The sequence below is a fragment of the Anomalospiza imberbis genome, chromosome 1 (genome assembly GCF_031753505.1).
Source record: "Anomalospiza imberbis isolate Cuckoo-Finch-1a 21T00152 chromosome 1, ASM3175350v1, whole genome shotgun sequence".
Classification (NCBI taxonomy): domain Eukaryota; kingdom Metazoa; phylum Chordata; class Aves; order Passeriformes; family Viduidae; genus Anomalospiza; species Anomalospiza imberbis.
The window spans coordinates 65,830,249-65,842,646 of NC_089681.1; the positions used below are offsets into that span (position 1 = coordinate 65,830,249).

Genomic DNA, 12,398 nt, shown 5'->3' on the forward strand with positions numbered 1-12,398 from the left:
CTTGCTAACGTTATGATAGTGGATCATTCTTCCCCAGACTGTTCCAGAGGGGTTCTGGCTAAAAGTGGGCACTTACAATTAATTAAAACAACTAACTAAAATTAGTTCTATCATTTCCACCATGTCCATTAGCTGCTGACACTTTTTAATTTTCTGCCTTCTGTTGTGTAATTCTTCTGTGGATCTGTTGCATAAAAATACGCCTATTTAAAGGAGAAAAGTCAAGGGAAAAATGGTCACTTCATAGTTCCTGGAGTAGAATCATTTCTATTCATATGTTGCACCTAAGCTTTTAATGAAAACAGGTTGGAACTTTAATAGGATTTATCAGTTGGGAAGGAAAGCTAAGATGAGAGTAACGATGTTAGGACAGAGCAACCAGAAAACATTTGCTGAGATGTACATTGTTATTTTTACTATTTGAAAGGTTACTGCCATAGGTATAATCTACTAGCACATCCTCTTCCTATTTCAAATGTGGATTTACATAGAGTATTTTTGTTCAGCACTTCTAAATTTGGTTGCACTGTTTTCTAATTTGCTGATATTTTCTTCTAAAAATCAGAACATTTTCTTTCTCTTTCTATATATTGCAGAATGACCTAATAGAGGGAGATTTACTTTTGGTGCGTATCATACCAGATGAAGAAGGGAAGTTTGGATTTAATCTAAAGGTAAAACTGCTGTCTTATAATTATTTTTAAATGCTTTATGGATAAGATGTTTTTACTTCATAGTTTTTAAAAGTTTTTTAGTATAATGATTTGGAGAAAGCAGTCTATTTTGCAGGAATGTCCTATGGACTGAAAGTTTTCAGAAGTGGCAACCTAATCCTTAAGTGCTAAAACAACACTTACAGAAACAAGCATCTAATAGTTCTCTGGTTTTCAGTTGCATATATTATGGGCGTGGCACATATCCAAAGCACACTGCCTATTTGGCTGCTGAAATATGAACTCAAAAGCCTAATTTAAGGCATTGACTTTTGGAAAATTGGACCTCTGTATTATAAAACAATTTAAATAGTTTGTGCTGTTCCGTTTAATTATACCCATTAGAAATCATATTGAAAATTTGAAAATTAATTTGTGAAGAAAATTTAAATTAGAATTGATAACTGACTATTGTAAATGTTTTACATTCCCTCACTGAAATTCTATTTAAGCAGCATATTATATATTTGCCATAATAACAAAATTAGAGTAGAGTTTGGTCATGTCACCTTGACTATTTATTGGTGATGTAAAGAGAATAAAGGAGTATGGTTTTCTGGAACTTTGATCTTACCAGATTCCTTGCACATTTGTCACAAAATCTAAGAAAACTGTCTGCCTTGGAAGTTCTAATGAAAATTCAGTTCTACCAACGCTGTCCATGATGACACAGCACAAAAAATTATATAAAAAGAAAATAAACAATTACTTCTTTTAAATCCTGCTTATGCTTAATGGTAAATTTATGGTTGCTATTTACTTGACATTCCTCTCATTCCTCTAGGGTGGAGTAGATCAGAAAATGCCACTGCTGGTATCAAGAATAACTCCAGGATCACCTGTAAGTAAATTCTTGAGGCTTTTAACCCCTTCCACTGCTACTCCTTCCACCTCTCAAAAGTCTGTACACATAGAAATTTGGATGCCTGTAACCAGTATGAGATAGCAGCAGAACTGTTCTTATTAGGGATTGGTTAAACCAGTGATTTCTTAAACCAGAGATTAAAAGATCTGGAGGAATTTGTCAAACCAGATATAAGTAGAAAGTATATTTGTGTTCTCCTGTCATCTCAAAAAGTGTATCCTGAACTGGAAAATGCTTGATGAGGGGCAAGAACTGGGGAAAAGGATCATTTACTGAAGAAGTAACTAATTTGGGCCCCTGCACTCTAGAAAAAATAGGTGGTTTGAGGGAGATGTAGTAGGGATCTGCAAGATTAGGAGCACTGTGACAAAGGAATTCCATCAGAAATATGGACTACTAAATTAAGTTTGTGAAGGTCAGGTTCTTCATGTTTGGTGAAGTAGTTCTTTGCACAGAAGATAATAGACCTACCTGTGAAACTCCTTGACAAAGGATGTGTGGTTAAAATAATATTTTCTGTAGTCAGGATAGGAGAAATACGTGGGGAAAAAAGCTATTGTTATTGACTAAGCTAGCCACAATAGGCTGAGGAAATCCTTAGGGCTAAAATTATTTATAGGATGGGAGAGTACTTGGCAGGAGAGAGGGAGCATAAAAAGGGAGCATATGTTTGCTCTGCTCCTATTTTGCCATAGACTTTTTGCTTATGGAAATGTTTATAGCCTAGGTGAAATGTTTATAAGAATCAGCAGAGTCATTGAGTTTGTTGACTTGTGATGTAATAATAGGAACATAAAATGTTTTTAAACTTTTTAAAAAATAATTATTACATAAATTTGTGAGGACAAATGTTATATCAAATTTTTTCACTTGCCTTTTTCCAAACTATATTTCCTGACACTCATAAAATAATTTCAGTGCAGAATTGTTAGGAAATATTACTGACTTAATCCTAAAAATACAATGCACTCTGAATCTTCTGACTCTTCTGAAATTTGATAAGCAGTCACATGACTGGTATCTAAATATCATGATGCTAATCCAGCTGAAACAGGTTGCTTGAGAAGTTATTTTTTTGTCACATATATGATTTTTGACCTGACTTTTACAGTTCATAGCACTCCTTTATGAACTATAATAATTATTTGAAAAAATGTTTGGTAGGATATTATAATTATAACTTACATCCAGGAATTGAAAATAAAACAGTTTCTAAGACATTTCATGGTCAACCTAACAAATATTCTAATGGTGATTTGAGATTTTGAAATTATATAGGGCAAACAGGTTCATTCTGCAATCAGAGAACGAAAGATGTTTCTCCAGAGGCAGTCATTTCCTTTGGTAGTTTTGGCTGGTCTTCTGGAAAGTACTGATCTGTATTTATTTCTCTTGGATTGAGAAAGGGCTGGGCTTCCAACTTTAAACACTTCATTGAAGTGTCTCCCTTTGGTCTCATAGGCAAGGACAAGAGTGACCAATTATCTCTCTAACCTAGTAAACCACCAAGTGAGCAAGTTGCCAGGATCACAGAAAAAATTGGAAACAGTTATCCAATATGTAATACTCAGTAGCAGTGTTAGGGAAATCATGTCATGTTATAGCAAGAGGAAAATAATACACTTCTTTTTAGAGAATAGCAGTATTAACATTGATTATATTGTTTTCCATAAAGAAAATTTTACCTGTTCTTTACTGTTTAATGAAATGTAGCTGATATAAGTTCAAATTTAAGTCTGTGGAATGCATTTTGATATTATTTAAGCTCAGTTATGGCTTACCTTCATTTCTGCTATTTTAACTTCCACTAGATTCACTCATTACCCTGTAAACTGTCTTCAGGGATGCTATTTGGTAATATTATTTGCTAAGATTGTTTCTCAGGTTTGTAGGTCACCTTTTTCTCACTTTCCTACAAAAAGTGAGAAAATATATATGCCTTTTTTGTGGAGGAGGGGAAGCAAATCTTCTCCCCAAAATATGGCAGCATTTTCCTTTACACATCCTAAAGTCCTTTTAAAAATATCCTTTAATAAAGCAGCAATGTAGTATGCAGGAAAAATTGAAGGACAGAGTACCCAAAATTTTTGTGAAAGCATATTTTAGTGAAGGAACAACCATTTATTTCATCTGTTTGGTCTGAGGTTTTTTTAAATTTAAAGTTCCATACAGATTTTGTTCACAAACAGTATTAAGGCTCTAAGGTGCTAAAGAGGCTAAAAAGCTCTATTTAATAGAGCTTTTGATGGAAAAAAGCCATGCATGCTCCTTGGAGCAATAGCAGGTGGTTAGCATAAAATGACACATTGGGTGTATCAATAGGACAGAGAGCCTTTGACATAATAAAGTGCCTGGAAAAGCTCAGACTCTGAAAAATCTACAAATTATTCTTGCATAGGGGGAATTGATTCTCCTTTGAGATGTATTTTACATAGTCAGATGATTCAAATAAGAAAGCTGATGCATTAGCATATCACATGATTAACAAAGTTTGTTTGAGCAAAGATACTAGTCTCCATCTGTAGTAAAGAGCCAAGAAATCTTAATTATAGGCAAATATAGGAGCTCAGAAACTATTCCTTGACTCTAGACTGACCTGATATGGTCTTTATATCACCTATATTTTCAAATATTTATATTTCAGAGAGAATAATTTAACAATATTTAAAAGTGATTAAATTATTCAGTTATTCATAGTTACATTCTTTAGTCTTGCCTTTGTAAATTGTGCAAAATATGGCAAGGGTGTTCTGAGGGACCTGTGAATACCTAGTTAAATCAATGTGGAAGAACATCATGGCTCTTCCTAATTCTCATTCTTTTTCTGTTTACATTTTCATGGTCAATCTTTGTCAATTGTCAATCATTGTCAGTCTTCACTATCCTTCATTGTTTTCTTTCCTTATTTCTATGGAAAAGTTGGGGGCAAATATTCCTTCTTTAAATTTTTAATCAGCTTTTCTGCATGGGATTTTTTTCCTCTTGCATTCATCTTTCTTCTCTCTTGCTTCTTTCTCTTCTTCTTTATCTGTTTTTTGACAGTGTGACATGTCTTAAGTTTTCTTTTCTTTAACTTTGTTTGCTGGTACAAATGACTCCCAATTTATTTTCTTCATATTCTTGCCTATATTTTTTTTATTCTGCATTTTTCATCTTGTTGATTTTTTTCATTATAATTTCTTCTTTTCATCTCTTATTTACTGGTTGGTAATATCAATATATTATGTGCCATCAGTGCAGGGCATAATCAGGATTGAATCTAATTTTAATATCTTGTTCACAGGGGATTGATAATGGTTGTTTGGTAGGGCTAACGATAATGGATGAATAAAGCTCAGGGAATCTGTGCTGGCTATTAAGGAAATACAGAGAACATCTATGAAAAGATAAAAAACAGTAAAGGTCTATGTCTCATTCATACAATAAGTGAAATGAAGTGTTTATATAAGTATATCACTTGTGTAGCTGGAGACCTCCTAGACAAAATAAAGATTAGGATAGTAATGATGATAAAATTGTTACATTACTTGTCACTCAAAGACTGTAGAATCCTGCATATTCATATTAGAGAAACAAAAAGTTGGAAGGTACCTGGAGGTCCTCTTGTCCAATGCCCTCTGCCCAAGAATCACCTAGAGTCAGTTGCTCAGGACAATATCCAGATGGCTTTTGAGGGCTCCAAGGTGGGAAACTCCACAATATCTCTGGGCTACCTGCTGGAGTGCTCAGTCACCACAGCAGTGGAACTGTTTCCTGATGCTTGAATGGAGCCTCCTGTGTTTCATTTTGAGCTCTTTGCCCCTGATCCTGTCACTGAGCACTGCTGAGAGTTGGGCTTCATGCTCTCTTTTGTCTTCCGTTTAAGTATTTATGTACATTGCAAGATCCCCTTGAGCCTTTTCTTCTCCAGGCTAAATACTCCCAGCTCTCTGAGTCTTCCTTCATGCAAGAGCTGCTCTAGTCCCTTAGACATCTTGTAGTCCCTTTGATCATCTTTGATGATCAATATGATGATGATCATCATCATATTCTGGCCATAGCTTTAATTGCTTTGTGCTGGACATAGGGTGAAGCATACAAAGAACCGTGGCAGAAAAAAAGCCAAATAAAACCTGGAGTTCAGCAGTTAATCTAAATCTAAAGACTCTACAAAATAACAGAGATATTAAATGTGTGTGGATTTCTTTGAAATTTAAAAAGTGCATGCCTGGGGAATGTCATGTTACTTAAATCATGTTCATGAAAATCATGTTTGGACTTCTTAGTATTCACTGCATAAAAAGTGAACTGGATTATCTCATGTACCCAAAACACTTTATCCAGAAATTCAGACGTTGTTGACACTTGGAGTCTGAAATACAGATCTTTGAGAGCAATTTGATGATGGCTGTTTGATTAATGTGAATTCCTTTTAAAGCTGTCAATATGTTGTTTGAACTGTTCCTTATTGTCATGGAGAGGCTTTGAAGCATGAGAGCTTTAGAGCTGAAACCTTTGCTAGAACCTGTGATACAGAATATGAAACTTTGCCAGGAGAACTGTGAAGACTTTCCTTACATTTGCTTATGTACTTAATATCCTTATATGTTCCTGCTTGCACAACTGGTTGTTATGACATTAATATGTTTCTTTGGTCTTGAAACAGGCTGATAAATGCATTCCAAAGCTGAATGAAGGTGATCAGATAGTATTAATTAATGGCCGAGATATCTCAGAGCACACGCATGACCAGGTGGTCATGTTCATAAAAGCCAGCAGAGAATCTCACACAAGAGAGCTTGCACTTTTGGTCAGGAGGAAAGGTAACTGGGCTAATTTTATTCACTTCTAATGTTTTTGAGACTGTTGCTCTTATGCTTGGTGATGTACCCTCTTTTGTTTGCATAAACATGTTCTCAGTGCACTTGGAATAAGTCTGTGCAAAGGGTAGGTCTCACTAAATTTGAATTAGTAATACAAGTAGTTTAAATTATATAGTTTCTTACCACTGCAACAAAGAATCTAGCAAGTTAGAATTTCTTATTTTTTGGTCTGAAAATCTGTGAGAATAAATAGTCCCTTGAAAAAGTTTTTTTTGGTCTTGTAGGGTGTTGGGTTTTTTTGTAAATAAAGCATAATTTTAAAACCCCCCTGTTGCAGATTCGCAAAAACTCATGGGCTGTTCCCCTGCTCAATTATGTGATGAAACAAGTCAAATAAGCTGCTCCTCACCTCATTCTTAGAGTAGACATTTTGTGACAATACTGAGATAGACTTCTGCTGGTTGCTTGCAGAACTGCTGCTTGCAAAGAGGAGACAATCTTTGAAATATGCAGGGTCTTAAGCCTGTATGTTTAAAAATGGAAAACTCATTCAGCTTGGCATTGCTTGCTCCATATTTAAACAGCTGTAGATCCCAAGAGCTTTCAGCTGATGTCAAACTCATAATTGGTTATTTGCTTTCCTTAAAAGCTATGGTAAGACATCAGCACACACAATTACACAGTTTCTGAGTGCATGAAGACATAAAAATCTGAACGGATTAGGCATTTCTAGGAAACAGGAGGAAATGAAACAGCCTAAGTGATATGTACTTCTGTGGCATTGGCTTTATTTAAAACTTCTTGTGTTTCTAAGAAGATAGAAGGGCTCTTTATTTTGCTTTCCACTGGCTTTATGCAGCATTTGGTTTTCCCTTAATTTTTAGCCCCCTTCCAACTTGCGGATAAGAGAAATCTGCTTTTATGTAAAGATGACCTGTGGCCCCATACCAGTCATTTTTTATAGGCATGAGCATACCCAGCTCCCCATCCTCCGAAGTTTGGCAGGTATGAACTGTTCCCATCACTTCAGAGGATAACCACAGCTGGACATGTCTGGTGATACAATACATTTCATAGGGACAGAACTGCTATACAGATTACTCCACATTAATGTTTGTCATGTTCTTCAATAGCAAGGAATGTTATAGAAAATGGACTAAGAATTCTTTTTAACTTTAGTTAGTTCCTTCGGTGTTAGCATAAGAAATTGCAAAAGATAATTGTGTCTTCTCTAGTGGCAAAGGAGTATGATGAAGGGATTTGTGCCTTTGTTTTGCTGTTGGAGGTCCAAACTGATAGAAGTTTCTTGTAGAGATATTCCACTAATTATGATCTACATTTTTTTAGGTAAAACTGTCTAGTTTTTTACCATGGTGGATGTTGTGTTCCATTAGCCTATTTAGCAGTTCATTAGGTAAGACAAGGTTGCAAAAACCTCCTTGTGCTAGGAATTCAAATTCTTTGCCTTCATAAATGGGCATTTGGAGTTTTAATTTCAGACAGGTCTTAGGAACATTGTACTCTTTATAGTTTCTACAGTAATATAGTACAAAAAGGAATGTGATAAAATGTGTTGCTATTTGCTTTTCTCAGGTTTTGCCAACCCTGTTATTTCAAGCTGGTAAATTTTTTGGATCTGTTAAAAGCACATTAATGCTCTATGTAATAGTTTATAACTTCATACACATCTTTCAGTAGTTAAACAGTTTGTGGAACCCGTATCAGAAGATGAAGCTGATTCCCACACTCTGCCAGAATCTATTCTTCCTGTCTGTTCTGAATATGGTGGTGATACACTGGAGGAGTCTATGGAGCAGCTAAGAAGAGGGTTAGAAAGTGGGACAGTCCTTATTCAGTTTGAGGTAGGTAATACTCAACTCTGGAATGCTGTTAGTGTAGAACAATAGCTGTAACCACTGAGAAATTGAGGGGTTGTAATTAGTTGCAAATCTCATTGTTCCTGTTCAGTCTTATCTCAAGAGAGGAACAATTTGACTTGCCCATCAGTTTCACACTTCCCTATTTAGAATAGGGAAGAATGAGTTTTAGGTCTTACACAGAATACCATCTGCTGAGAAAAATGTATTTAAATTAATATGTTTCTGGCTCAAGTACCCAAAGTTCACTAAATCAGTATTTTTTTGCAGTTGTTTAATTGAGTAGAGTAGTGGGATTTTGACAAGAGGCCAGTCTTGTACTTGTTTCCTTTTCTATGTTCTTCAATGTGTTAGCAAGGAAGGTCATAGAAAACTGACCAATAAAATGTTTCATATTTTACTAAATTAGTTCCTTTGGTGTTAGCATAAGAAATTTCAAAGGATAATTCATCTGCTTCTTTAATGGCAATGAGTGCAGTATGTGTGTTTGTGGTTGCTTTACTGTTATAAATTCAAACATTTGTAGTAGCTTTGAATAAACCTTAGTTTATTTTGGTTTATAAAATTGGCATTGAGTTCTGGAGTAACCCCTTCTGTCACTGAAAACTTGTAGAACAGCAATAAAATTTCTTCCCCCTTCTGATATTTTTTTCCTTTACTGTTTTTTTTTAAAGCTGGAAAATTTAATGGTAACGGCTGAAGAGTTGTGGTATTGTTTATTGTATAACCACTCTTTATGAGGTTTCCTTTCTTTCTATGATTTCTGAGAATTAAAATTCCCCTGATTTTAAGGAATTCTAGACAATAGTTCATAACTGCTTTCCAAAATCCACAGTACTGGATGCAATGCAGCAATTGGCTATTGAAGCAGTAGCTCAAAAATGTGAACTGACCTTTCAATACCTTCTTAATTGTCAAATTTGGGCACAAGTTTCCTGTAGTGAACTTCATAGGATATTTGATCCTATACTTTATCATTTTTTATGGCACTGTTTATAAAAGGATTTTACAGAAAAAGTGCAAAAGCTTTTTGAAATCTAATAAGCTAGGGAACAGCTTAGTGATCTTCTTGCTTCGAGTTCATTTTTTAGTGATCTTCAGAAGCAGAGGCAATGGCAGTGTCTCCTCATCAGCTTTGGTGACTCAAACTCTTCATTCTCTTTAGTAAAATAGTAAAAAATTAGTCAGTAGACTGTGAATAATCAAGCTTTTCAGGATATCTTCCTCCATTTAGTCAGAATTTAAGAAGTCTGTCAGTAGCAAATGACTGTTTGCCAGGCAACAGTGAAGCTCAAGAATGGTTACTTGACTTTAAATTATTCTTCCTCATCTTCCTAAAAAAGGCAGAAATTGCAACCTGGCTCTAGTAAAGTGGAACTTGTCTTATAGCAGACAGAAGCTTTTCCATTACATATATTGTCAAGGTTCTCTTCTCACATGGTCTGTTTATGTTGTATAAGTAGAAAAGTGTAGTGATCTGTGAATAGAGAGTTTTAAGGTCCAACAAATCTCAGTAGAATAAATATTTTTGTGTGTTTCTCTTTTTTGTCTCAACCAGAAGTAGGGGATTTTAGCCTCCTATTTGTTTCATTCCATTTAATATATGGAAGAATATTCAAAATCTTCATTAAACATGTGAGTTCATATATAATGAACTCTTTGGTAAGTGTTCATGAAGGATGTAAAACTCTGGCACAGCCAGATTAATAACTCATTTGTAAGGTGCTTTCATATATATTTAATACACAAAAGCTATAGTTGTATAATTACAGTTCTTGTGGGTTTGTTTGGTTTTGTTGTTTTTGTTGTTACCCCTCTGTGCCTTTTTTTTTGTCTTGTTTGATATACATAGAAGCAAAAATCATTAGGGTTTGAAAAGACCTTCAAGATCATAGAGCCCAACCATTAACCTTACAGTAACTTCAAAATTTTGGTTATACACACATTATATATACCCCATTTCATATATCCATTTACTCCAGATAAAGTCTGCAACATAGGGGTTGGCCCAAAAGCAAAGAAGTCACATGTTAAGAGATTGTGATACACTGAAGTTGTGGTTTTTTAGGTACTTGCAGAACTGAAATGGATACATAAACTTCTCAGAAATTTTTATATTATAGTTGATTCCAGAGAATAAGTCTGCAGCTATTTTTTGTTCTGATGCCATTCACTGCTCCCTTGTTCCACCCTCAACTGCTGATTGTCCTTCTGGTCTGCAGTTTTAAAAGCAAAAGGCAAACTTGCAGAGCAATGGTTTATATCAATGATGTTCACATGCTATTTTTGCTTTTTTCCTATAAATTCTTCTAGCTATCCTGATGGGCTAGCAATAAAAGAAATTCTTGTCATATTAAATACAAAAACCTCTCAAGTGAATTTTGCAGAAGAATAGGAAAAACATTAAAGACAATATGGATTTTGTTTCAGTCTATATATTTTTGTGTGAATGTAGTGTGTGTATAGTATAATCACATCCCTCAAAATCCTATAATTTTTCATTCTACTTTGCAGCAACTTTATAGGAAGAAACCAGGATTGGCTGTTACATGTGCAAAGGTACCGCAGAATATGGACAAGAATAGATACAAAGATGTTCTACCTTGTGAGTCTAAAGTACAGTTTCTGCCTATTTTGCTTTTTATAACTGCTGTATTGAACTTGCTGATTAAAGATTTTATTCTATAATTGAAGTAATGTAATTGGTCATTTTTTTTCTAAAAGGTAATTTATTCTGTTTGTATTCTGCTGTTTGTGTTTCTCTAAGTCCTCAGGTTTTTTTTAACTTAATAGAGGGGAAGTATGTCTCTTAATTACTAATTTTATTCCCTCTTTCTTGTGTGTGTGCAGATGATGCCACAAGGATAATATTGCAAGGAGATGAAGATTACATTAATGCAAATTATGTGAATGTAAGTCATACAGAGACCTGCATTTACTCACTTTCTATATTACTAAAGCAGAAAAAAAATTGGCTTTGTTAGGGAATAAGGATAATTTTTTTTAATTTTGGGATTTGTAAATGTGAAAGATATAAAATTTCATAACCTAAAAAATAGTGTCTGTTGTGAAACAGGTGTCCATCTTAATACACAGTGCTACCATGGTAGCACTGTGCTACCATGGTACAGGGTGCTACCATGGTACAGGGTGCTAATATGTAGTGATACACTGTGATATGTGCAGAGTCTTTAACCAGTAAAAATTGTTTTATTTTTCCATATGCTTCAAATGCCTCAAATGCTGAGGTTGTCTCCATAAAACTAATCCTTTTTTCCCCTCTAGAACCACTTATGACCTAATAGCTATGCTATGAAGGATCCAGAAGATAAACTGGAGCCTTGATTTCCCTAATCAGTCAAGTGTAGGCTGGGAGTCAGAGAAAAAAGGGGGAAAATGTGTATATATTTCTGTCAGATACATAAACTAAGCACCTAAATCAGAGTCAATTATTAACTTCCTGTGTTTATTATCAGGCAATAAACAGCTTTTGCTATACCTTTGGTGTATATACCCTGACATCATTACTTACTCAATATTAAAGAAAATTTAGAAAGCTTTGCAGTTTCAAGGTTTCAAGTACATTTTCACTATTAACCTTCTGCTCATAGTTCAGCATGAAGGACTATAGAATCTGTGCTTTACATCTGTTCTAAATTAATGATTTAAAAGTTTTTCATATAACAAATTGTAATCTTGATTATCTTATTACTTAGCTTTTTTGCCTTCATTTTCCCTCAAAACTTCCTTGAATGAAATGCAAAAGTTAAAAAAGTACTTGACTGGTGAGAGTGAACTTAACACAGGATTTTTCTTTCCCTCTGTAGATGGAAATTCCTTCTGCTGGCATTGTGAACCGGTACATTGCTACTCAGGGGCCTCTTCCACACACATGTGCACACTTCTGGCAAGTTGTCTGGGATCACAAATTATCGCTGATCATCATGCTAACAACACTCACTGAACGAGGACGGGTAAGTGCCCAGGTCCTTTGTATGCTGAAAAATGTACTGTACCTTTGAAATTTTTCCATTGTTATGGTTAAATAACCCTAAAAGAGGCCAACTTACTCGGTTGAATTATTTTTCTGAGGGCCAGACTTTCTGAATTACTTAGAGCAGATAGTCCTCAATTTGCTTTT

The 12,398-nt window shown here is 34.8% G+C and overlaps 1 protein-coding gene across 8 annotated transcripts in view; it reads left to right on the forward strand.

Annotated features, from left to right (window-relative positions):
- PTPN3 (protein tyrosine phosphatase non-receptor type 3) overlaps nucleotides 1-12,398 on the forward strand; it is a 155,836-nt gene that overhangs the window by 130,346 nt on the left and 13,092 nt on the right. For all 8 annotated transcript variants that reach the window (XM_068195459.1, XM_068195464.1, XM_068195450.1 and 5 more), the window contains 7 exons: nucleotides 597-674; nucleotides 1,498-1,554; nucleotides 6,224-6,380; nucleotides 8,076-8,242; nucleotides 10,772-10,862; nucleotides 11,108-11,169; nucleotides 12,085-12,231. In XM_068195459.1, the coding sequence (XP_068051560.1) occupies nucleotides 597-674; nucleotides 1,498-1,554; nucleotides 6,224-6,380; nucleotides 8,076-8,242; nucleotides 10,772-10,862; nucleotides 11,108-11,169; nucleotides 12,085-12,231 (759 nt within the window). The remainder of the gene's footprint in view (nucleotides 1-596; nucleotides 675-1,497; nucleotides 1,555-6,223; nucleotides 6,381-8,075; nucleotides 8,243-10,771; nucleotides 10,863-11,107; nucleotides 11,170-12,084; nucleotides 12,232-12,398) is intronic.